This window comes from Hibiscus syriacus, unplaced genomic scaffold, assembly GCF_006381635.1.
Source record: "Hibiscus syriacus cultivar Baekdansim isolate YM2019G1 unplaced genomic scaffold, ASM638163v2 tig00110156_pilon, whole genome shotgun sequence".
NCBI lineage: Eukaryota > Viridiplantae > Streptophyta > Magnoliopsida > Malvales > Malvaceae > Hibiscus > Hibiscus syriacus.
The window spans coordinates 3,003,581-3,030,796 of record NW_024062606.1 but is presented as its reverse complement, the minus strand read 5'-3'; the positions used below and the strand labels follow the sequence as shown (position 1 = coordinate 3,030,796).

At 32.9% G+C, this 27,216-nt stretch overlaps 3 protein-coding genes and 2 pseudogenes across 3 annotated transcripts; 2 read left to right on the top strand and 3 right to left on the bottom strand.

Moving 5' to 3' along the window:
* Positions 1-4,049: 4,049 nt before the first annotated feature.
* LOC120216078 lies at positions 4,050-9,485 on the top strand (annotated as a pseudogene).
* Positions 9,486-11,059: 1,574 nt separating this feature from the next.
* On the bottom strand, positions 11,060-11,407 carry LOC120215811. The gene has a single exon (XM_039213365.1). It carries the CDS (start codon positions 11,405-11,407, stop codon positions 11,060-11,062), a length of 348 nt encoding a protein of 115 aa, XP_039069296.1.
* A 2,329-nt stretch (positions 11,408-13,736) lies between these two features.
* LOC120216077 lies at positions 13,737-16,153 on the bottom strand (annotated as a pseudogene).
* Positions 16,154-21,179: 5,026 nt separating this feature from the next.
* LOC120216075 lies at positions 21,180-22,326 on the bottom strand. Its single transcript, XM_039213593.1, has one exon. The coding sequence runs from the start codon at positions 22,215-22,217 to the stop codon at positions 21,372-21,374; it is 846 nt and encodes a 281-aa protein (XP_039069524.1). The 5' UTR covers positions 22,218-22,326; the 3' UTR covers positions 21,180-21,371.
* A 1,451-nt stretch (positions 22,327-23,777) lies between these two features.
* Positions 23,778-24,831, top strand: LOC120216074 (probable ribose-5-phosphate isomerase 2). The gene has a single exon (XM_039213592.1). It carries the CDS (start codon positions 23,881-23,883, stop codon positions 24,661-24,663), a length of 783 nt encoding a protein of 260 aa, XP_039069523.1. The 5' UTR covers positions 23,778-23,880; the 3' UTR covers positions 24,664-24,831.
* The last annotated feature ends 2,385 nt before the right edge of the window (positions 24,832-27,216 follow it).

The window sequence follows — 27,216 nt, the reverse complement described above, 5'->3', positions numbered from 1 at the left end:
CTGGTTATTCAGGGTCCTAGGGATGTTGTCGGTCACTCGTGAGCAGAGTGCAGAAGGAGAAACTACAATGTCTGAACTTGTGTCAAAGGGAGAGGACTACGGATCGGTAAAACTCAACTTTCAAACTGGCTTGGCTTCTTCCTATCATATAAGGAATGAGATTCAGAAATTGGGTTGGAATCATTTGGCCAAGCTTTCAAACGCGCTTTTTCATTGGCCAAACTTTAGTCCGTACGATATTCTATATGAGTAGGATTGATAAGTCTTTCTACTGAATTTTTTTTAAAATTATACTTAAATTTAATTTTTATTTCATTTTAGTATTATGTTCGAAAAACATTATTTTTTTTTAAAAATAAAAATTAAGTACTAAAACAGACAAAATAGATGGTTTAGCTACTAAATGCGTTAAGTTTCAAAAATTAAATTTTGGGTAAGATTTTGAAAAATTATGAAAGTTTAGATATAAAATTGACTAAAACGGATGGTTTATGTATTAAATGTATAATTTACTCTAATTAGATTAGTTTTTTTTATTGGGTAAAGTATATAAACGGTCCCTAAATTATATGATATTTTTTAATTCCTTTTACAATTAAAAGTTATAAAATAGTCCCCTGACCGTATACAACTACTTTGTTAAGTCCATCAACTGTTAAAAATTACAAAATGATCACTTAACTATTCATTATTTTCAAACTTGTCTCTCCGTAAAAAAGTAGTGGTTGTCTAAATGTTAATATAATGACCTAGATATGATAGTCTTTTGAGATTTTGATATTAGATTTTATCCTATCACAGTCAGCAGGTTAACGTTCATATCAAAATATCGTCAAATTTTTAGTAGAAAATGACGAGTTTGGAACATAATGAATAACCAGATGATTATTTTATAACTTCTAATAATCGAGTAACTCAAATAAATATCGATTAATTAAAAATCGTTTTAATTTTTAATAGTCGGTGTATATATAATAATGACCATTTGTGTACTATTTATACATAATAGAATTTTTAAATTTATATAAAAAAAAATCGTCGTCACCTTGGTTGGGACGAGGGCAAATGGGTGGCGCGGTCGGCGTTAATGCCGTAATATTTGACGCTGGCTTTGTAGGTCTAATACAAATACCACTTGTATTTTTCTAATTGAATGTAGTGATTAATTAATTAATTAATTAATTAACTAATTAATTATTCCTTGCGTGAACTACTTGGGGTCAAACATTGGGGAATTAACATAATTTTAAATCCCCGACATGAGAAAGGGAAATATAATAAAAGGTAAAGTGGTTTGAAAAGCATACAAGCTTACGCTTCGCATTCTAATTACTTCTTTTTATGGCTTCGGCGCTATTGTCTCTTGTTCGGAAACGAATTTACTTTTTTTTTTGAGATTAAAAATATATATTAATAATACATAATTTATACAAGATGAATATAAATAAAATTTTAGAGTAAATATCATCATTAAAATAAATAATTTATTAAAAATTTTGAATTTTAAGCCAAAAACCGATCATGCCCAGGGATTGGTATAGGTCGGGTTCCGGTCAACCCGATCCGATCTTAAAATTATCACCTTCCATCTGATCTCAACCCGAAAATAATATATCTAACTGACTTGAATTCGACCCTTATTTCTAAAATAAAATTTTGATCTTATTCGATCTGAAATAAAATATTTATAAAAAATATTATTATTTCAATAAAAAATAATATATATGGGTCTTATTGCAATTATCTTTTAATATATAAAGTAAAATTATATTTGTCTGAATCGGATCGAGTCTAATATTTTTACCCTAAATTCAAACATGATTCGACCCAACATAATATCTGAAAACCTGATCTAACTCGACCTCAAAATTTTTAAAACAACCGTCAAATGTGAGTCTCGTATCTATCCCTAATCTTGCCAAACTTTTTCTAATGTGAACATGTTCCTTCCTCCTTTGTTAATAAAAGAAGTGGTTGTTCGTTGCGCAATGGCCTAACACCCGCAAGCGTACAACCGAGGAAAGTATAAGATAAGAAGCAAGACGGGAATTCTTCCTTAGGTGCGTTTAGTTCACAAATGTAAAATTATCATGAGAATAAAAGATTACTAGAAAAAGATTACTGGGAATGTGTATTTATGTGTTTGGTTGGTTTAGCAGGAATGTAAGATTACCGTGTTTGGTTAAAGGAATAAAAGATTATTATAATATATTTGATCAAATTGTCCTTATTATATATTTGTATAATATTACAAATTGTAAAATATTTATATATTTTCTTTTTTTCATAATATTTATATATTTTTTTTACAAAATTAAAATATAAAAAATGTTTAATGAAATGGTAAAAAAAATTTTAATCCCTGAACTTCATATAACTTTTAATTATAGATTTTTTTTGTAAATCTAAAATAATTTAAGGATAATTTAAAATTTAACCTTAGTAGGATTTGTATTATTTAATGACAGAAGAATGATATTTTTAAAAGAAAAAATAAAATTTAAGGATTTTAGTCCAAACGCCGGTAATTACAATATATAAGAAAGGGTAATGACATTCCCGATAATATACTCTAAAAAATATACTATTGGTAATAAACATTACCGAAATGATCGGTCAATAAAAATGAGAATGTGAGATTCTCATCTATCATTGAAACAACACCTCTTAATGCTTACGTGGCAAATATATAAATTAGTGTTTTTTTAATGTATTTATATTATAATTTTGTATAATTCGTTATTATTATTATAAATTCATTTTTGTCAAAGACAAGAAGTGGGCAGTGATGGGCTAATCAATCATTCCAAGTTAATTACTGTTTTGTACACTGTAGCCCCCAATACCTTTCTTACAACATTGCCCTTCGTCTCTTCCCTATTAACACAACCCTCTGCCGAAGCATTTTTATTTGGGAAAAACTAATCATCACCCTTTAGGTTTTAGTGTTATCCGTTTATATCATTGAACTTTAATTATTTTAATTATAATTTTAAATTTTCAATTTTATTTTAATTATGTTACTCTATTGTTAATCATTAACGATACGATACATGACTAATGATAGATAATATGTCTACCACCTAAAAATAACACATTTTGATTTTTTTTTTTTTATTTTATTTTTAGATTAAATTATGTGTTTAGTATATAAATAATCAGTTTTAGTCTATTAATACCTAAACTTTTAATTTTTTTCAAAACCATTTAAAGTTTAGATTTCGTTTTATTTTAGTATTCCAGTTCAAAATTTAACTTTAGATTTGAAAAATAATTTGAAAGTTTAGGTACTTAAATAAACTAAACTGATAGTTTAGGTACTTAAAAGACCAAACTGATACTTTAGGTACTAAATGTGTTAAGTTTTTAACGACGGGTAGTAAATGAATAAAAACTAAACTTTAGGTATGATTTTTGAAAACATTGAAAGCTTAGATACTAAAACGAATAAAAGTTAATAGTTTAGGTACTAAATTCACAATTTACTCTTATTTTTTTAGTGGTTATTGAGAATTTTTCCTTAAAAACGACGGATGAAGTACCAAATAGGCAATTTATCCTTATTCTCTTTATTTGTGGTTATTGAGAAATTTGTTCCTTTATCTTGCTTAATCTGTTTTCTTCAATTTTGCCACTATGAATTAGTAGCCTATGGTGCAAGATAAGATAGCATCTTTTCTTTTCTTTACTTTCCTCCCCCTCCCTTTCCCTTTTCTTTCCCTCACTATCTACAGCTCCTTCAGTTCATCTGTCTTGTAGTCCATTTGGAGTTTACTGAGCTTCCCCCCCTCTTCTTATTCTAGATTTTCTGGTGATGTTTCTATATATTTGACAGTGGCTCTATCTTGTTTGGATATTATGTTGCCGGATAGCTTGTATGATGTCCATGAACTGTTTGATCAATTGTCAATTTAAGTGCACCGACGAGGCTAGTCTCCTTGGTGATAGTGGTGTACTAAGATGTGGTTCAACTGCTGGGATAAATCTCTCAACATGTGGTTTGAAGCTCCACGTGGTGTACTAAGATGTGGTTCAACTGCTGGGATAAAATCTCAACATGTGGTTTGAAGCTCCACCATCATTACTACCAGTTCATTGGTTCCAAGAGAGTTAGCGAGTCTTGGTGGAGGAAGCTCTTGCTTTCATGGTGATTTGTTGGGCTGTGGTTTCCATTTGGATCTTCTCCTATATGAGCTCTCAAGCTACCGAGAAGAGGAAGGAGACGCTCGCTAGCATGTGCGATGAGAGAGCTCGGATGTTGCAGGATCAGTTTAATGTGAGCATGAACCATATCCAGGCCATGTCGATTTTGATCTCGACTTTCCACCATGGCAAGTTCCCTTCTGCTATTGATCAGGCAATTATTTCCTCTTCATGTAACCTTAGTTTGGTGGTAGAACTAGTTGAGATGAGATGTTATGTGTTTGTTGTCCTTAATTGCCATAGTTTACTGTATCATGCTTGATTGAAAGTGATTATGCATTTGTTGTGCTTGATTGCCATGGATTATTTACTCTGTTGCATGCTTGGTTCAAAGTGATTACTCTTGGTGCTCTGAGTTTAGAATGGAACTAGTCTTATATGGCAGTTTAATTTGCTTTATTAGATGAAATCTGACACCAAACTGATGTTTTTGATTGTCTGTAATTATACAAATTCAATTGAAATCGGTACTTTGAATTTTATATCGAATAAGAATTTTGTCAACTCGATAATCATTCTTGCTTCAGATTGTTAAACACGGTTCCTTTTAGATTATTACACAGGAAAATATTCAAGTTGTTTTAGTTGTGGGTTCTATGATTACTTGATTTTTAGTCAATAACATGGATGTGTAGACAACTTTTGCGAGGTACACGGAGCGAACTGCTTTGAGAGGCCCATCACTAGTGGCGTGGATATGCTGTAAGGGTGCTTCACTCTGAAAGGGAACAATTTGAGAAGCATCAAGGCTGGACTATTAAGAGGATGGATACACTTGAACAAAATCCAGTTCATAAGGATGACTATAATCCCGACCTCTTGGAACCATCACCAGTTCAGGGAAGAATATGTGCCTGTTATCTTTGCACAGGATATCATATCACATGTGATTTCTATGGATCTGCTGTCGGGAAAGGTAAGTGCCTTTCTCTTCTAAAAGGTTCATTTTGACATACCCAATCTGATAAGTTGCACCGAGAACCTAATCAAGTACTTTTAATCTCTCAAGAGCACTGACACTGGTTGAATAAATAATTCTGAATTCTTGTTTATAATTGTTAATTGTGAATCTTTAATTTCTTATGTATCAACAGAAGATCGCGAGAATGTATTGCGTGCAAGAAAATCAGGAAAGGGGGTGCTGACAGCTCCTTTTAGGTTGCTCAAAACAAATCGTCTTGGAGTTATTTTGACATTTGCAGTCTACAAGAGGGATCTTCCCTCGAATGCAACTCCTAATGACAGGGTTCAAGAACCTGATGGGTATGTTTTCAGTGTGAACAAAAAGTAGGATTTTTTAACCGACGTTCCCTTTATTTTACAAGATACTAGTAGGAAGCTGAATGCCTTAAGCTTCCCATCTCTGTAAACACATGCATACATGCATAAAACAGTTAAAAGTTGTTATAAGAAATGATAGCTTAAGATCTCTAAATTGACCGTGTATCAATCAAAATACGTGCAATGCTGAAAAAAGTGAAACAAGCTATTTTTTTTATAAAAGGTCTATGATGTGATGCCTAGTTAATGGTTGGATAAGTTGATCACATTAGCTATCAAGAAGTTAGCTTAAGACCATCATTTCTCAATCAGGTATCTTGGTGGAGTCTTCGATGTTGAGTCACTCGTAGAGAAGTTGCTACATCAGCTTGCAAGTAAACAAACTATCCTCGTTAATGTGTTGGACACAACCAATCAGTCTCACCCTATCAGTATGTATGGTTCAAATGCATCAGATGACGGGTTGGAGCTAGTTAGCCACCTTAATTTTGGAGATCCTTTCAGAAAGCATGAGATGCGCTGCAGGTAGTCCATCAGTCTTGAATCACCTTTTGATCTCCGTTTCACCTTCTCTTTTAAATGCACCTCTACTGTTCAACCTGTTTCTGTTCGACATAAATTCTGCTATTTTCTTTAAAAGCAAAAGATTGGCCCTTTTCAAGAGCATACCAACCTTTATAATTTTCATTGTTGTCTGTGTCCGCAAAACAGGGTAACTTAATCTATAGGAGGTTCTAAATTCTTTTTCTTTTCTTTGACAAAAAATTTCAAATATAAGTCACTTTGTAAAGCATTTACCATTCTTGTTCCTATAGGTTTAAACAAAAGCCACCATGGCCATGGTTAGCGATAACCACTTCAATTGGTATCCTTGTGATAGCATTACTTGTTGGGCACATATTCTATGCAACTGTTAATCGGATTGCGAAGGTGGAAGATGATTGCCATAAGATGATGGAGCTCACAAAACAGGCTGAGGCAGCTGATGTGGCCAAATCTCAGGTATATGACATATATGATTTATGCTCTGTGCATTCAGACCTTTTACGAACATTTGGTCCTCTAATTAACTTTGATTGTTTTTCCAGTTCCTTGCTACTGTTTCCCATGAGATTAGAACCCCGATGAATGGTGTTCTGGGTGAGTCTTAAAGCTTCCATTTATTTCTCTGAAGTTCATTTATATAGGCATTGTATAACATGCTCAGAAAAATAAATGAAATAATTAGTAGAGACCAGAGACCAGAGTTTACTTAGCCATGACAGTGTATTTTATTTTAACAGGAATGTTGCATATGCTTATGGACACGGATTTAGATGTTAGACAACTAGATTATGTCAGAACTGCACAAGCTAGTGGAAAGGCTCTGGTTACACTTATAAATGAAGTTTTGGATCAGGCTAAGATCGAATCTGGTAACCTAGAGCTCGAAGAAGTGCAGTTTGATCTACGAGAAGTCTTGGATGTGTTATCGCTATTTTCGGGGAAATCTCAGGACAAAGGAGTCGAGGTGAGATGCTTGTATCTTTCTGGCTCATCATCTTACTCACACTCCCTTCTCTCCTCTCTTTTCCATTTTCTTCACTCTTTGTGCTGTATTCATCTGAGAGTCTAACATGTATTTATTTTGCATAATCAATTTGTGGATGAGAGCAGTTGGCTGTTTACATTTCTGATCGAGTTCCTGAGATGCTAATTGGTGATCCTGGGAGATTCAGACAAATAATCACCAATCTAATGGGAAACTCGATTAAAGTATGTGATTGGTTTTCCATTTAATTATATAAAGCTTGTTGGGACTTAAGAAAGCTTTCCTAAATCAGTTAATTCCGTCTTGTGGATGTTTCACTTTAAGTTTGGTTGTCTGGATTGCGCTTTAGTTGCTTGAACTCGTTCACTTATTTGTGCAGTTCACTGAGAAAGGGCACATCCATGTGACGGTTCATCTCGTGGAGGAGGTAATTGATTCAATAGAAGTTGAGACAGAATCTTCTCCAAAGAATACCTTGAGTGGTTTCCCAGTTGCGGATAGATGCCAGAGTTGGATAGGATTAGAACTTTCAGTCAAGAAGAATCCATTGAGCCTCTCTCGGACAGCATTCGTCTTATCGTATCAGTTGAAGATACAGGAGAAGGAATCCCCATACAAGCTCAGTCTCGAGTTTTCACACCTTTTATGCAAGTTGGCCCTTCTATTTTCGAACACATGGGGGCACGGGCATTGGACTAAGCATAAGCAAGTGTTTGGTTAATCTAATGAAAGGAGAAATCGGTTTTGTTAGTATTCCTAAGATTGGTTCCACCTTTACATTACTGCTGTTCTCACTAGCAGTTCCTCTAGTTCAAAGGAGTACAAGAACCAGCAAATCAACAACCAGACCAACTCAGTATCCTCAGAGTTTCGTGGGATGAGAGCATTAGTTGTGGATCCTAGACCTGTCCGGGCGAAAGTGTCGAGATATCATCTCCAACGGCTGGGAATTCATGTTGAAGTAGTTTCCAATTGGAAACAAGGTTTATCTATTATAAGCCAGGGGAGTAATGTTATACACATGGTGCTTATCGAACAAGAGGTTTGGGATCAAGACCTAAACAGTTCGTCTTTCTTCATCAATAACTTGGAGAAAATAGATAATAGTACTCCTCCGAAGGTATTCCTTTTATCTAATTCTATCTGCTCTTCCCGAGCAAATCCTACTACTTCTGGTCATAACTTGACCGTCATCCCGAAGCCCTTGAGGGCTAGCATGTTAGCGGCATCTCTACAACGAGCCATGGATGATGGGAACAAAGGGACTCCTCGTAATGGGGAATTACCTAGTCTATCTCTTAGGAATCTTCTTCTCGGTAGAAAAATTCTAATTGTAGATGACAACAATGTGAACCTAAAAGTAGCAGCCGGTGCCTTGAAAAAAATACGGAGCTGATGTGGTTTGTGCTTCAAGCGGAATGCAAGCTATTGAAATGCTTACACCACCTCACCAGTTCGATGCTTGTTTCATGGATATTCAAATGCCTGAAATGGATGGGTACGTAATCCCCTGATTGCATTTGGAACGATCTTATGCAACTGAAATGAGCTTTAAAGACTTGCAAAATAAGAGAAAAATAATATTTTCTTGTTGGTTTAATTCGCATTGATGTTGCCTTTCATGATGTCTTCGCATTTTACAGGTTTGAAGCTACAAAGAGAATTCGGGATTCAGAACAGAATATCAAATAATCGTATCCGCTCTGGAGAACTATCTGTCCAAACTTATAATAATGTTTTGAACTGGCATGTACCAATTTTGGCTATGACCGCAGATGTTATCCGGGCCACGCATGAGGAATGCCTACGGTGCGAAATGGACGGATATGTGTCGAAACCATTCGAAGCTGAGCAATTATACCAGGAAGTTTCACGATTTTTCCATTAGGCATCAGATCAGTATCCATTGGAAAGGACTTCTGCATGCCAATGTCATTGATACGACTGCCTCTTCTTTGGCATGCTTTGAGACACTTCCATTTTCTACCAAGAGTGAGTTACCTTTCGACGTCGGTTTCCTTCATAAAATCAAGCATCAAGTTTGTGTTTTTTGATCAATCTTTTGACATCTTGCCATGAATGATGTTCTTTTTCACAGGGGAACATTTTCTGTAGCAAAGTGTTTGATGCGAGGATAGTCGGACTGTGCCAGTGTATAAAGCTATGCTCGGATATCATATTTTCTTGTATTTACGGTGCAAATAGCAAAGCTTCGTCGATCTTTTACCGCCGGTAAAGTTGGCCTTTCAGCAGGGTTGGTAATTGAGATTTCTGTGCAGTAAAATCTCTTTGATTTAACTTAGGGTAGAAAACAAAATCCCCACATGGACATGTATGGAAGAAAATCATATACCTTTCGAGTGTGTCTGTACAATACACATTGCTCGCGTCTTCAGCAGAAGGACATTGAAGGTCATTGAAGCGGATTAATCAACTTAAGAATTAGTCACTCACATATATTGAGATTTGATTAAGATATTGTTTCATGAGTCTTAAATATTTAAAAGTTAAAACGGTCACTAGTTTATAGGATATTATTTTTATATGGTTATGGTGAAGTATAAATAGTCATGATTATATGTATTGTTTTATCGAGTCTTTAGACTATTAAAAGTTAAAATAGATTACTAGACTATAAGACATTTATTCTAAGTCCCTTAATTATTAAAAGTACAAAATGATCTCATCTTTGTTCTGATAAAGAATTGATAATTTGAGTCGATATTAACATGTTGACTAAAATAAATATAATTTAAAAATTATTAAACTAATTTATTCTTTTAATGGAAAAGAACAAGTATGAATATATAAATATTGATCATTTCTTAATTTTAATAATATGTGAATTTAAAAAAGTAACATTCTATAGTTAGGTTATTTTGTAACTTTTTAATAGTCGGACAACTCAATAAATAATATTCTATAGTCGATGAACTATTTATGCACTGTAGTCTTAATTATACATATAATCAAGATCTAAGAACAAGTTTCATCCGGAGCACCTGTTAAGTGTTTCATCTTTGAGATAAAAACTAATACCCTTTACGCTGTCCATATTCATAACCGCCAAGCATCCATAATGTAGATAAGTAATAGGTAAGCATTTGAGAGTTGCGTATTGTAAATGGAACAGCAACGGCAAAGCCCTCTTTATTTGACCTGTCCTTTGGGCATTGTCAAATGCCATGTTTGGGTAAGCATTATCCATGCTGATTAACTGCCATTTGTGCAATACAAATCCAATATAGAAACCAAAATGGGAATCAGCCTACACTCCCGTGGTTCTTTTCCTGGTAAATAAGAATACAATACATGGATAAGGTGAAAAATACTTTACAAAGTCACTACTTCAGCTAAACAATATTCACATAATTCAGCTAACATCCCAAGGCAAGTGTCATCTACACTTCCCGGTATCAGTACCCGAATAAGCCTCCCTCTATATGGCATCACTCGCAAGAACCCGAAAGCTCTGTTCGATTCTTAATCTATCAAAGGCGCCCCCAACTGCTTCGCCAAATCAACCGTTTCCTCTTCACAAAAATCTACCATGCTGTAATCGAAGAATCGTTTTGGTTCGAAACGAAAACGTGCATCAGCAATCTAGCAAATGTTACATACATTCAATGCAAAACGTAACCAATAACAAAGCAATACCAAGAGATGATATATCAGACACAAAATTAAGCTATGGTGCAAAATATTGTCAAGAATTTGATATCATAATGAACCCCGGCTACAAGTTAGACTTATTCAACCACAAGCTCAATGCAGCCAGTCTGCTTCAAGTTTGATAAACATAAAACGCCATCATCGTCATCTAATGCTAAATCTCAGCTGAAAGTATAACAGATCATATGCATTGACAAGTTGGGGAAAATGAGATTCAATCCACAACAATCTATTAGTACTCTGATAAACAGTATACACATTTTTCATTCGGCACTCAATCAACCTCACAGTTCCTATAGTATATTGACACTACTATCATGGAATTGAAGAAATCAAACTATATAATCTAGAACAGAATATGATTTTTCCTCCCTAGTTATCAAATCCCAATGAAGAACAAAAAAAGCAATTATCAGGAATATGTTTTCGAGGCGAAGGAGGAGCCAAGGCATTGCAAATAATAGAACGACCCAACAGGGAAATGGCGGAAACAATCCCAGCAACGTAAAACACCATTAACAAACCAATAACCCAAGGCATCAACATGAACCCTATAAAGAAAGTGACCGATCCACACAGCATCATCGAAACCGATATGCCCAGCATCAGCCAAGCGAATCCCGCTGGAGATATCGTCGATGCATCTAGGAGATTAGATCTTCTCTCCGACACCGAAGCTTGATCGGTGAAAGGAACCGGCGGCGAGCGTAGAATATTCATAACCAAAGCCGACAGCTCGTAGAATACCCTGGATTGCGGATCCTGATGTCGATGGCTTTCCTGTCTCTTCTCATCATCTTTTTTTTCCCTCAATCCAATAAAAAAAATCAAAGATGAACTTTTTTCTAAACCCTTTTATCAGGAGATAAAAGTAGTAAAAGAGATTTTGAGATACTACGATATTTTCTTTCTTTTCTAAGAAAGAGGCAAAGGATCAACTCAGGGACAGAGACAGATATGTAAACCACTGTTTGATTGGAGAGGAATTAACAACCGGAGAGTATGATAGCCATTGTTTCTCGGGAAATTATGGAATGCTACGAAAACCTAATATACGTTCGGTAATTAGAATCGGTAAAAATAATAATATTTTTATTTATTTTTATTGATTTTATTATTTAAAATAATAAAATTGGTAACATATTTTTTAGACGTATTAAGCTGTCGTATCGTAAAAATAATGTTTTAAGGGGCACAATTTCCAAAGTCCACATTATCTAAACATTTTAAAAATATATATTTAAAAAAATAAAATAAAACTATAAGACTAATATCATAATTTAATACATATTAGCTTCATGGGTTGAAGAGCTTAATGTACTTGGCTTATATAGATATATTGGAGTGTTATATTATGTTTCTTGACAATGTGGATAAAAGCTAAAAGATGTATTCCTTAATTTTTTTATCTTTATATCTAATTAATCTACTTATACACTACTGTTAAATTATATTAGGTTATATTATTATTAAGTTTTAGATTAATTAAGATTAGATATTTTTTATATGTTATATATCTAAATAATTACATTATGTTAATATTTATTATTAAGGTTATATTAATTAAATTTTGAAGATGATATATCAAAGGGGAAACGGTAAACTCATGTAAGATCAAATATAAGATTAACTATATTCGGCGACTCAAACGTCTTAAAATATTGTATGTTCTTTTGTTTTAAATCTAGATTATGAATAATGAGTAATTTCATGTAATTTATTTAATTATATATTTTTTGTTGTAGTAATTTGAGATGGAATAATCAACAAGATGTTATTCCTTTTGAAATTGACGAGCTTAAGAGTAACACATCTGTAAAAGCACATGGAAGTATTTTTTTCACGTTATGATAATCAAGATTGTTGCTTTCTACTAACCAAAAATTGATTAGGTATCTGAGCTTTAACAATTTTAAAGCGGAGATGTCGAATGAGTTAACAATAGTGTATAAGTAGATTCATTAGATATAGAGATAAACACTTTAATATGTCTATATAAGCTAACCCCATTAAACTCTTCAACTTATAGAATTAATATGTATTAAATTATGATGCTAGTACATATAGTTTATTTTTTTAAATTTTTTAAAGTGTTTCGAGGATGATGAGGACCTTAGAAGGCATGTCCCTATAATTATGGAATCCACGTTTCGTCGCCATGACCCCAGGCCTCAATTGCATACGCATATGACACCTTCTGCGTCAATGATGGAAGACTTGCTACATTCTTCGGGTTGATGGAAAGTACTAATCGGCTGCTTCGAGCTAGCATAAGAATACGTCGACACCACCCTAAGAATCGATGAATCGATCGGTGATGGTCGTGTCAAGCAGGGAACCACGCCGGTGGGCCTTGGCTTGGTAAATAGAGAAAGACTTGGCTAACTTGCCTCTCAAGAAACCCTTCTTTTGAGCTGCCTCCATTTGTGAACTGTTTTAGTCGACGATGAAACTTAGAACAGAAGATGGTTTTGGTTGGTTTTTTGTCGAGCAAACTCTGAGGTACATAGAGAGAGAACAATAATTACTTGATTCTAATAAAATATATTATCTGAAATGGCAAATCAATCACTTTCCAAACACGTAATTGATGCAACAAATTCCCAGAAGAATCTTGTTACAGTGATGGAAATGAAGGAATAACACACCTGAACACGTGGTAGAATGTGCTTTAGGATTTTGGATAAACATGAACCCCTCAGGCTAACCCAAGCCGTCCATAAGCTTAAAAGAAAGGATTAATGGCGGTCCCATACAGAGTAGGTACTGGATATATTCCCTCTAGCTTTTCCATGATCTTAAAACTTTATAAGATCGTTTGTCCTTAAAATATTTTAAGTTTACCGCTCTAATATAAAATCGTGTGTCGGAATATTTGCATGATCTTTGATGAGATTGCATGTTAAAGAACTTAAGTATCAAATGCCATGGGGCAACTACAACTGCAGAAGCAAATATATTTTTGTCTCAGAGATTCACACATTATTCCCCACTCATTCAAACAAAAGTTCATTAAATATTCTAAAACCAAAACACACTAATAAGGTCATACTCAAAACCATCTGATTTTAAGGTAGATTAGAAATGGCTGATATTTTTACTCCCATGAGAAGGAGAGTGTATGGTGAGCACCAGTTGCAGATGACCCTGGATGTTCATTTTGGAACATTTCATGGCCATGGAGATTTGTGTTACTGCCACCGTCAGCGGCCAAAACAGCAGTTCCGACTTGCTCACCTCCTATTCCTCCTAAATCATTATAATGCAAGTTTGGGATCGATGATGAAGCCGAGCCATGTTGCACTATGGGCTCAGACCAATCTCCCGAGCCTCAGCCGGTTGGGATGACAGAAGAGAGAGCACAATTTGTGTCAATAGTTTGATTTATCTTGTTCGGGAACATTTTCCGGCTGCTGCCACAATTGCTTGACGAAGGAATCACATCGAGAAACGCTTGACAAACTGGAACACTTCCGGGGAGTGATGAACTAGTAGTTTGCAAGAATGAGAACTGCTTTTCTCCTTTGTAGTTATCAGATGAGACTCCAGGGAACAAGCTTGTTCTGCCGCTGAAGTTTATCAAGTTCATATCAGTTTCCAATTTCAGGGTTCCCATCCAAGAAGACGTTATGGCAGACGTCGAAAATATTTGCGGGCCGCCGATCGGAAAGTATTGAGTACCTGCAGCAGAGTCTCCATTGATATCAAACATTCGGAAATTGAGGGTGAAACAAGCTTTTGCATAAAAACATTTAAGAAAAAACCAGTTCAACCTTGGTGACTGGATAGAAACCTCCCTGAATTCGCAGACAGAGAATCCGGTTGGGGCTTTCTTCGTCGTCGGTTATGCCCGTCGAGACGTTTCCTACAGCTTCGTTTCACCTCATCAAACTCCACCAACGAATGAAACCTAATAATTGCATTCACCATAAACTAAGTTCCTATATTCATCAATGAAACATACAATCTTGTAAGGTGCAAATCACAGAAGAGTATTAGCATCCAAATCTGTACATGTCCGGATATGAACCAGACATGAAGAACTAGTACTTTCACGATGAAAACATATCAGATTCAGACACACAACACTTCAAAAACAGAGCTCATAAACCTTAAATCGCTACATAATTTGCAGCAGATCCATTTACCTGCTACACTGCTGGCAAAACCGTTGTTGTTGACCCCTAATTGAAACTTTTGGGGTCTTGGAGTGAACTTCACATACTTTATGGCGTCGATGGTAGTCCCTGCATTTGCTGAGGTCTGCAGTGCAGCCATCGACCAAGCACGACGGCGCTTGGCTTCCGCTGCCAGGCGCCCGAGCCCTTTTAAACGATGCGTCAGCCGCCGAGGATTCCATATAAGGAAGTCCAGAAAGTACCCTCCAACACTCTAAAAGAACACCAAGCCAAACCTGATTCACCTACTGAACTACTGGATTTAACAGCTTTAATTCTTCATAATCAAACATCTGTCATGTTAATCAAATCTTTATGCCCCACTCAAATCAAACACTTGATCAAATCATCAAAGGGTTCTTCATAATCACAAAAGGTGAAAATTTTGTATCTAGTTCAAGATTATGATTATTTGTTTTTTTGGTCACAAGTCAACAAACTTATCTTTGTTAAATGTCTCAAAGAATCATGACCAAGAAACATCCATTTTCGAATGGAAGAAACCAAATGAGACTTTTCTTCCGATGGTCCCAAGCTCAAGCAACAAAGATGGAGCAACAAGTGAAAAAGAAGAGAATGAGATGCTCAACTCTAAAAAGGAAATGGTGGGGAATGGGGGGAAGAGCCTTAATGGGACATTAAACTCCCAGTAATAATAAAGTTTCAACTTTTAATGTAGCTATAAAACCTGTCAACATCATTGGAGTCGACACTCTTATCCCAACCACAAATAGCATGGAGGATATTTTTGGAAATAAGGAAGCCTTTACACCACAGAAAAGAAATTATTACTACTATTTTTCAAATAAAACTCCACTCAAAATCCCAATCGTTGAGTGCTTAATTAGCTTTGAAGTACAAGGAGAGCCACTATGATCAGCAACGAGAAGAAAGCCAAAAACCCTACTTTTATAACCATAATTTATATTCTTGCTAGCTTGATCTTAGAAAAAAAGGGGTAAGAAATTGGAAGAAAAGGGTACCTGAGAAAATCCCAGAAATCTGACAGAGAGGGAAGAATCATATGTGGGTAAGCTGTGGACTGTCACCAGTCTTCAGATAAACCGTCAAAGGGGGGAAAAAAGAGGAAAAGTTGGAAGTGAAAATGGAAAAAACTGGGGAACCGTGGAGCTTAAAGTTTACTGATTGAAGCAAGTAAACGCGAAAGTGAAGTTAAAAAGAGGGCTTCACTTAGTAGGCTGCCAGTGATAGTCTGACAACAGTTGCATCCCCATGGGAAGAGCAAAAAACCAGAAGCAAAGAGGAAGAGACTGAGCAAAAGGATAATCCAAATGGAATTATTTGAAGAGAGAGCGGATAATGTGAGCTTTGAAAGTACTGAATGGGGAGAGAGTAATATGAATGAAGAAAATGGTGAAAAAGATAAAAAAAAAAAGTGGGGTTCACTGCTGAGCTTCCTTTTTCAGGCTAAGAGCCTCGAAATTGCTTTGGTTTTGAAAAATGAAATAATGGAGAGTTGAAGATTTAGGGTAAAAAGCAAAAGAACGAGTGGCAGGGAAAGGTACAGCGTAGTTGCTTTCCAGCTTTTTAAATTGCGAAAAGAAAAGAAGAAGTACAACGACAAGGGATGGAAACAAGGATGGCGCTGCTATAAAACTAGCTCTATTGTTTTTTTTTTTTTCCGGATTTTTTTCTCTTTTAGATTTAATAATTATCGTTCATTTTATTTTTTAAAATAATAAATTTTGGATACAAAATAGGAATGGGAGTATAAATAAGTGAATAAATTTGTGTGAATAAAAAATTACACAAGTTACAGTAAAATTAAATTGAATAAAATACATAATTGATGGACTAAATCAAGAACCGAATAAATTTCTTCTTAAAATAAAAGAGATATATTTATAGAGACAGAAAAATATTTGATTTAATTTGATAAAAATAGATTTAAAATAGATAAATAATTAGAAGTACGTATTTAGTTATATCGAATTAATGAAGTTGATGTGTCGTACTTTATCATTCAAACTTCATTTGATTTCTTTAAATTAATTTTTACTCACTATAATTATTTTCAACAATAATATAATTGTAATGTTTAAATTTACTTTTTTTATATTATTTTAATATTGCACGTGATATTTGTTAGTTGTATATAAGGAACCTCCACCTGAGATCCGACCCGAACCAAATCCATATATAACTTAGAAACTCGACCCGACATAAAATAATAAAAAATATTATTTTTATTCAATAAAAACAATAACTTATTGAAAAATATATATATAGAGGGGTATTATTGTAATTATTCCTAAATATAAGATAAAATTATATATTTTTTCGGGTCGGGTATTTTTCACCCTAAACCCGACCCGAAAATCACACTTAAAAAAACCGAACCTATCCCTAGTTGTATACGTGTATTTTTACCTATCACTTAGATCAAGTAGAAAATCAAATAAATTTTTATTTGGGTACCAAATGTTTAACTTTATACGTAATTTTTTTTTCTTCATTTTCTTTGTTTTTTTTATTTGGATATAGATAAACATTCTCTCCATTTTTATTTCTTTATTTTCACGTACTTTTAAAGTGTTTATTTATATTTGTCTATGGAACAACGGTTTGTTTGTTTTTATAGCACAATTTAATCTATCGTTCTGATAGTTTAGCGTTTCATGTTACATTCATTACACACCTCCTGATCATAAAATATTGACAAACTCGTGTAGTAAATCTCTTTCTGCATACGTTCATCGATACGTTCAAAACTGATCATCGAATAATGTGTTAGGTTGGTTCTCTCAATCTTCATATCTACATTAATACTATGTCTAAGTTTAAATAAAGACAAAAAGATCCATTCTTCTGATGGCAAACGATTATATGAATCTACCTTTTTTTTAATGCTACATATGATATTATCATAACACCACACTTGGTTTCACTGTCATGAGTACTTAAAAAGGAATATTCCAAATTAAAGTCCCAATTCTCCTAAAAATTAATATTTCCTTAATTAACATTCATGATTGTCATTAAGAGATTTAATTATGTGTTACATCCATATACGTTGTCACATGGGTTCTTTGTCTAGAAATGTGGCATGCACCAAACCGTCCAAAGAGAAGTGTTGTTGAATAACTTTAAGAGGGGAGGGGTCATCTCTATTATCCTAATAAAAATAATAATACATTAAATTATAATTTAATTAATATTATTATTTTTTATTATCATGGGACAAGTACAATACATTATTTGTTCAGATATAACTCTCAACCTTTTTATATTAAAAGCTCACACCCTTGGCATTAGGCCTGTAAACAATCAAACGAACATGAATGAGGGTACGCTCTTGTTCGTTAGTTTAACTTTAACCGAACGAACACGAACAACTAAATGAACCAAATTTTGGGTTCGTGTTCGTTCATTAAAAATGTAGCTTGTTTGTATCGTTCATCTAAATGATAAACGAACACAAATGAACGAACGTAAACGAACGAACATAAAATTAATTGAATTTATATATGAGAATAGTTTTTTCTTTTCAAATAACTATATGATTTATGTTTTCTTTAATTGATTTGAGTACCTTTTATTTGGATTTAAAATTAATGTAGTTTAAAAATATTAATTGGTTTAAGGTTAAAATTTATTAAGTCTTTATATTTCAAACGAGTCTAGAGAACATAAACGAACAGATTATCGAACGTAAATGAACGAACGAGTCTTTTATTCGTGTTCATTCGTTGAATTAAATGAACATAAAATAATGTTCATGTTTGTTCGTTTAATAAATAAACGAATTTCCCGCTGAATGTTCGGCTCGTTTATAGGCCTGCATGACATCTATGATATTCAAACTTGGGGTCTCAATAAATGAAAACAATTCTTTTACCACGGAGATCAATCGGTTAGTATAATTAATATTATTTATCTAGATAAAATGAAAATAAAAAATAAATAAATAAAAGAAGGGAAATCAAGAGATAATTTATACAAGTTGACAAGACCACGTTAATCTAACTCGTTGTTTTAATATTGGTTTTGCCACTATTAACATGCAGGAAAAATCAAACAAAAACTTAGTTCTTTGTCGTATAAGACACGTGCGTACAAATGATTGCAGACTCCATAGTGCTCACTTCATCCTAGAAAATTCTACCCCAAATACTTCTTTTTAACTACTCAATTAGTTTTTTTTTTATATAGGCGTGTTCCCGATATAATATTTTATAAAAAGACATACTTGATACATTATTGTTTTCTATAATATTTTTAAAATTACTATTTATCAATTTTAAATTTTACCTTAGTAATTAATTTTATTGTAAATTAGGAATTTAAATCAAATTCAAAGCTACATTATCCAAAAGTTTTATTTAGGCTTAATGTAAAAATAAGTATCTAAATTATATTTACAGTTGATTTTTGGTAATTAAAGAATTTTTCATTAAAAATATGTGCATAATGTTTTCTCCGTTTTACTTCTAGATGTCTACCGTTAAAAAATTCGTTAAGTGACACATGTCCCGTTTAATTATTGTTTAAAAATATTTTATTCCTAAAAAATCAAAGAATATAAACTCGACACATATCACTTAATGATATTTTAATAATATGCCGTCTAAAAGTGTGACGGACAAAACATTAATCGTTTATTTTTAAGAAAATAAATATATATTTATCTTTTAAAGACTTATTGTATTTAAAACTTATGAACTCGACCTTTTATCCTGCAGTTTTGGTTTTGGGACCGAATGTCCCAACACCACACAGAAAACAAAACAAACAAAGAGGTCTGAACACAAGGCATTGCCATTAATGCGTATAATCCAGCCATAAGCCCATAAGGCAGTACTGCCTTGTGTTTTGTCCGATTCCTCGAGTTACATCCTCCTTTGGCATCATCATTTTGTTCTTTTCAACTTGCATTCATCGGTAAAAAAATAGTAGATAGTTCTGTTATACATAACGACAACTTAATTTAAGATTAAAAAATAATAAAAAATTAACACGATCGAAAATATTATCAAAATCATGATATTTTCGACTGGGCGCAACTTAAAATATTAAGCATAAAGTAATATTTTCAATTCTCAACCAAAAATATTATAAAAAGAATTTCAACTAAAAAATATTAAAAAAATTAATATTTTAGATTATATAATATATTATAATTTTTATAACATTTTCGATCAATTCATTCTTTGTGTTTAAATCAAGATAATTTGGTAATTTTGGGTTGGCATTTTCACTCTTTAACCTTGACTTTACCAACAATTAACCTCGGCTTGTCCCTTTCTGTAATAATCAAGCAAAAGCAGGCTTTCACCTATTAACATTGACTTTTCATCAGTGAGCTTTAATCACCTCAGGTTTCATTGTCGGTCCACGCGAAAGACATTTCAATCTTACAATGAAAAAGCTTGTGACAATCGACAGTTTTTTTTATTAAGTTGTCATTATGAATTAATATCAAGTTACAAATATTTTTAATTATTTAACAATTAATGATCAATTATTTTTTAATTATTAGCAACAAAACTATTTATCTTGAAATTTAAATTTTTTAATTAATTGTCTATTTTACTATAGATACTCACCCCATACAAAAAAAATTCAATAATTAATATGTGTGCATACTCTAAAAATAATTTTAAATCCATCACTAATGATTACTTTCAAACTTTAAATTTTTAAAAATAATTATTATTTTTTTAACCACGAAAAAATAATGACGGTCTCAAGTTTATTTTATTTAATTCAGACATAAAATTACTGTAGATGGCTCTGTAAATTAGGTAAAAAGTACATGTTACCGTGGCCAATGCAATGTTTTACCAAAATTGTCCTGGCATCCAAATGGAAAGAGAGTCCTTATCTCAACTGGATTTCACAAGAAAATGGACAAAATCATCTCTAGTAGAGCCAAGTTTTGCCAAGAAAAAATAAGGCAACTTTGGGACCCTACTTCATCGATGACAATACTTCTTATTTCTTTTGTCTTATGAAATTTAAGAAATATCTTATAATAAATAATATATATTAAATCTGAAAAATTTATAAAATTTGATAAAAAGAGCTCAAAACATGTGGGGATTTGTAGAGAACACCAAAAAGGAATCAATAGGGGAGCAACGAATAAAATAAAAAGGATTTACGGATTATTAAGTATATTATCCCAGTATAATTAAAATATTATATAATTTACCACCCAATTCTATCTTCTACTCAAACTAGCCCCCTGCTCTTCCAAACTATCTTACCAATCATATATAAACTTAATTCCTAATCAAAAATATATTGGACGAAATTAAATTTTCAAATTGTCATATCAATCATCCACTCAATGCTCAAAAGAGAAGCAATTTTATAAACATTCTTTTTCCTACCATGAAAACGACAGCTCGACGGAAAGTACATTAATGCGGAGGACCACCGCCGGCCACCCCTATATTCCGGCACCGATGTATCTTTCCACCACCCACACAAAATGTTTTTTAATGATAAAAGTTTCCTCGTTTTCAAGGTATCGAATTTCGCTAAAGCAAAAAAATGTACACATTTGGATTCCAAAGACCCCATAAACGAGAATTTAGTAGCCCTAACACGTCCGGTAACACCTTCCGTGCCAAACCCTTGTGGTTACTCGTCGCCGCCGTTGTCACCGCCGCCTCAGATGTTCCCATCGTCTGTATGTCTTCATCGGAATCTGCTACCGGAAACACTTCAGTCGCCTCCTCCGCCATTTCAACTGCCTCCTCTTTAACTTCTTTATCATCCGTTGAGGCAGCACAAACCGGTGCTTCCTTGTTGGGACACTCCAAGACAGGAGCATCGTGGTCGGGCTGACCCGGTGGTTCGACGACCGGAACATCGGCAACCCGAGTGGCCATTTTTCCGTTGCCGTCCTTTCTCTTGAGCCGCGCGCTTTTCTTCGAAGGCTTCTTGGTTTCCCCCTGGGTTAAATGATCTTCGAAAGCTTCAATAACTTGATGGATACGCTCACGGTTAGGAGAAGAGTCCCAGCGAAACCAATAAATCGTGTAGCAGTCGAAGCAATCGCAATCGAGAATGGGTGGCTTGTAGGCGGAACCGCCACCCTTTGGGGCCATCTTCACGGCGGCCGGTGGTGGCTTCTTGGAAGCTTTTTTCTTGGAAGAAAAATCCTGGCTCATCAAAGACGCGGCGTCGGTAGTTGTGGTGGTGGTATTGAGGGACCTGGTTATCATATAGGCCAAAACTTCCCTGTCCTCAAGAGAAAGGACTGAAGCTATAGCTAAAATGGCGGCCGGAAGAAGCTTCAAAACGGAAAGATAGTCTTCACAAGAAGATGATGATGAAGAAGGAGGAGATGGGTATACTTTACCTATGTTTTTGAGCTTCATGGTGGCTAGCTAGTAGGGTTTGCAGAGACGAAGACGAAGTGGCAACGGTGTTTTTGAGAACGAAATTAAAAACAAAAAGATCAAATTTTTGGGGGATCGAAATCTATTAGTATTTGTTCACTTAGGAGACAGGGCGGGGAGGTCACGGGTCTCTGTTTTTCTCACAGGTTAAATAATTACACTTTCTGTTTCACGCCACTTTGTTTTGGCGCGTGTACTCACTTCACATAATTATCTTGAGAATAAAATTGAATTAAGTCATTAAATAAGGTAAACAAATACTATTTTAAAAGAATAAGAAAAAAATAATAAGAAAAATCAATAATAGCATCTGATATTTTTAAAAGAAAAAAATAGGACAATTTCTTTTATTTACTTTAATATAAAATACCAAAATATAATAATAATAATTGAAAGAAAAAAAATGCATAAAACATTTAAATGATAGTCATGAATTTTATATCATGCTATTAAGCTTAAAATTTAAAGTTTAAAATAAATCTAAAATAAACACCCAAACCCAGGCCAACTCAGGTAGAGTAATTTGTTCGGGCATATACAGACTTTAGTTTATTTTTTAGATTAATCATGTAGGTTCGATTTACTGATCAACTATTTTAAATTGAATTTTATGCGAATTTATTATGATGGTGATTCTTTTAATTTAGTTCGTTATGTTCGCAAACTTTTGAGAAATATACACAAATGATGATTTAATTATATAATACTACTTTGTTGAGTATTTAAACTATTAAAAATTATATAATGATTATCTAATTATTTATTATATTTTAAACTCGTCATTTTTCTTTAAAAAATGAACGGCAGTTTGAGTTGGACGTTAATATGTTGACTGAGACATGATAAAATATGATATCATAATCTCAAACATCTATAATATGTCAACATTTTAAATTCAAGTCATACAACTATTAATTTTCAACATAAAATTAAAAGTTTGAAATATAATGAATAGTCATGTGACAATCTTGTAACTTTTAATAGTCAAAGAACTCAACAAGACAACCCCTCTAATCGAGAGACTATTTTCGGAGGATTTGACAAAGCAATATGACTTTAGTTAGGGACTATTTGTGTACTTTGTCCTAAATTGAATTTTTTTTATTATTAATATGAGATAAATACACGGTAATATATGTTCAAATAAAATTCTTACTTTTCGACAACACTCACATCCATTGCATCTATGATGTTCGAACCTGAGTCTTAATGGAACAACAATAATTTATTTACCATAGATGATTCGTGCATGGTAAATATATATTTTAATATTTAAAATTAGTGTCTTTCGAATACTTTAATGTTTAACCCTTTTTTTTAAAGTCCAATTAGATATATAAATTTGAGTTGTTTTTTCTTAGACGCCTTCAATTAAAGCTTAGGTCTATGTTGAATAGTTTTATACATGAACAACATGTTTATCATATTGAATTTCTGAATGCGAAGTCAATGTTTCTGGCAATATGCATTTACGCATTTTTTAAATCTATTGTTATGTAGGTTTCCTGGATTTTTCTTTATAAGATGCACTCATTTTCCAGGCAACCAAACATCCCGCCTTTTCTCTATTTCCGCTTTTAATTTATCCTCATATTGTTTTCATTTAATCTGTTATTCTCTATTAACCATTAACCCTCCAAGAATGGCGATTGCTTGGTCCAAAATAGCTGCTTCCATGGAGGCTATATCGTTGTCTCCTCCCATGTCCCCGGCCGTCATCCTAACCCAGGACGATTTGAAAAAAATCGCCGCCTACAAAGCCGTGGAGTTCGTCGAGTCGGGTATGGTTCTGGGTCTCGGCACCAGCTCGACTGCCAAACACGCCGTGGATCGAATCGGCGAGTTGCTCCGTCAAGGCAAGCTCACCAACATCGTCGGGATCTCTACGTCGAAGAAAACGCAAGAGCAAGCTCTCTCTCTGGGTATCCCTCTCTCGGATCTCGACGCCCATCCCGCCATCGATTTAGCCATCGACGGCGCCGACGAAGTTGACCCGCATCTCAATCTGGTTAAAGGGAGAGGCGGGTCGCTTTTAAGAGAGAAAATGGTGGAAGGTGCTTGCAAGAAATTTGTTTGCATCGTCGATGAATCCAAATTGGTTAAACATTTGGGAGGTAGCGGTTTGGCTCTGCCCGTCGAAGTCGTCCCCTTCTGCTGGAAATTCACCGCCAATAAACTCCAGAACTTGTTCCGACGCTCCGGTTGCGCCGCCAAGCTGAGGAATGACCGTGAAGGGAAGCCGTTTGTGACGGATAATGGGAATTACATCGTGGATTTGTATCTGAAGAAGGAGCTGGGGGATTTGCATATTGCAAGCGATTCTATGTTGAGGATTGCTGGTGTTGTTGAACATGGTATGTTTCTTGATATGGCCACCACTGTTATTGTTGCAGGTGAGCTTGGAATCACAATCGAGAAGAAGTAGCTTTCTGGGAACACAAATTTTTCTAACCCCTTTTAGTATTTAGCGAATTAGTATTGGTTTAGGAATATTAGGGTTCTCTGAGCTTTTGAGCTATGAGCATGATGCATGCCAATTGTTATGATCATCCTAATATTAATTTAACCTTTGAAGCTCAAGTTCGATTTGAAATTTGATTCCAGTTTTACTTTCAAAACTATATCTAAATTCGAGATAATGGTCGAATTATTCGGATAAGTAGGATTGATTCTTATATGCTACTCTCGAGTTAAATTCATCTTGAAATGGTGAGTAGTCATGGTGATTTGATGATAAGCATTAGGGTATCGTTTAATGTGTGGAAGAAGAGAAGATGAGACCCAATTACATAGTTCTTGCGTGGGCGTCTAGCTCTGGAACTCTTGCTTGTCTCTCAAGAATAATAGGCTGCCTTTTTGCCTTGCCTTGGCCACTCTTGACTTATAAAGTCTACCTTTGTTTGAAGACCAAAACTTTGAATAGAAGACTGGTGATTATGTACATAAATGGGAAATAGCTGAACCATCCAATTCTAGTGATTCTGTTGGTGAATTCAGTTCGAAATTCCTTTTAAGTAACATTTGAGAGACTTTGTTGAAAACATCTAAATCACACCACACAGCGACATATGAATGATTTTATGTTAGGAGTAAACTCGAACTTTAAAATATTTTAGGAGTAAACTCAAACTTTTAAAATTTTAAAGAACGAACTTAAACTTATAAAATTATAGGAAAAAAGAAACAAATTTTCAATATATAGTAGTTTAAAACTTCAGAGGACGACTGTCCCACCTACCTCTCGATTCATTTCATCCTTAAATCGACGTATTATCTTTGAAACATAGAAATAGCTCTTAAATATTTCGAGTAAAGATTGAACACTTCTCATTATTATACGAAACATAAATTCCACCACTTATCTTCCCAAAATATTAATTTTGCTCAATAGTATTTGAGGTGAATGAAAATTTTAGTATATAAATTATTAATTTTAGCCTGTTCTAATACTTAAATTTTTATTTTAAAAAAATATATTTAAAGTGTAGCTTTTGTTTCATTTTAGCACCCGTTCAAAATTTAATGTTAAGTTTTGAAAAAATTAGAAGTTTAGGTACTAAAATTGACCAAAACTAATAGTTTAGGTATTAAATGCATTAAGTTTTTAACGATAAAATAAAACAAAAACTAAACGTTACTTATGGTTTTGAAATAATTAAAAATTTAAATATTAAAACGAATTAAAATTAATAATTTGAGTACTAAATACGTAATTTACTCTAATATCGAAGGTCTTCGGCTTTTTTTAATTTAATATAACCTCTATTTGTTTTTTTACATTTAATGCCTTAAATTGAGAAAATTAATTATTTTGATTCTTTAACCAATATAATTAAAATTAATCATTGTGATACGGATATAATAATTTATGACATTAATATAATTTGTGATACTGATATGAAAATTTATAACGTTGTTGTGACGATTTATAATGGATGACGATGTGATAAAGAGATTAAATTATTGTTTAAAAGGTTTGAATATTTATTTAATTTTTTAAAAAATATTTTTAAATACAAACTTATTTAATATAGAAGAAATAAATCTTAAAATTATTTAAAATTAATATATTATCTTACTAAATACTATAAAACAATAGTTTATTCATTATTAGAAAATAAAACTTAAAAATATTTAAATATATATATATATATATATATATATATATATATTTTGTACATAATATATATCATATAAACACAAACAAACCAATCATATTAATATAATTAAATTACAAAATTATCATATTTTTAATTTTACATATATAACGATAATCATTATAAATTATCATATCTTTTCATATCATATATATATATATATATATATATATATATATATATAATTTTATACAAATCAAATGTCTTCGATAATAAATAAATAAATTATTGCTATTTATTAAAATTTTGTGTTGACAAATATAATATCATAACACTAAATTAATAAAAACAATTAGTTTCATCGTCAAAACAAACGAGAGAAATTAAAAATTTACATATGCAACGAAGTGTATTAATTTCTTTTAATTATTTTCATCAACATTACGACAATTTATGGTGTTAATGTCACTGTTCATATTAATTGATGATATGATAAAAAATTATATTATTTTTTAATCAAAATAAAAAATATTTTAAATTTCAAAATAATAAAAATTTAAAAAATACTAAAATATTTAAAATATATCATAAATTATAAAATTATTAATTGTTTGAAATAAAAATTTGAAAATATTTAAAAAATATATATAATATAAAACACAAAAATAACATATTAATTAATTGAATTAATAAAACTAGTATATTTTTTTAATTTTATATATCAATTATCATTATAAATATTACATACTTTTATATATTAAATAAAATTTCATTACTTTTTAATTATGTCATAAATGTTTCATCTCATTTCACCATCAGAACAAACGAAGGAGATTTAAAAATTACAAATGTAACAAAAAGTAAAAGTTCTTTAATCATTT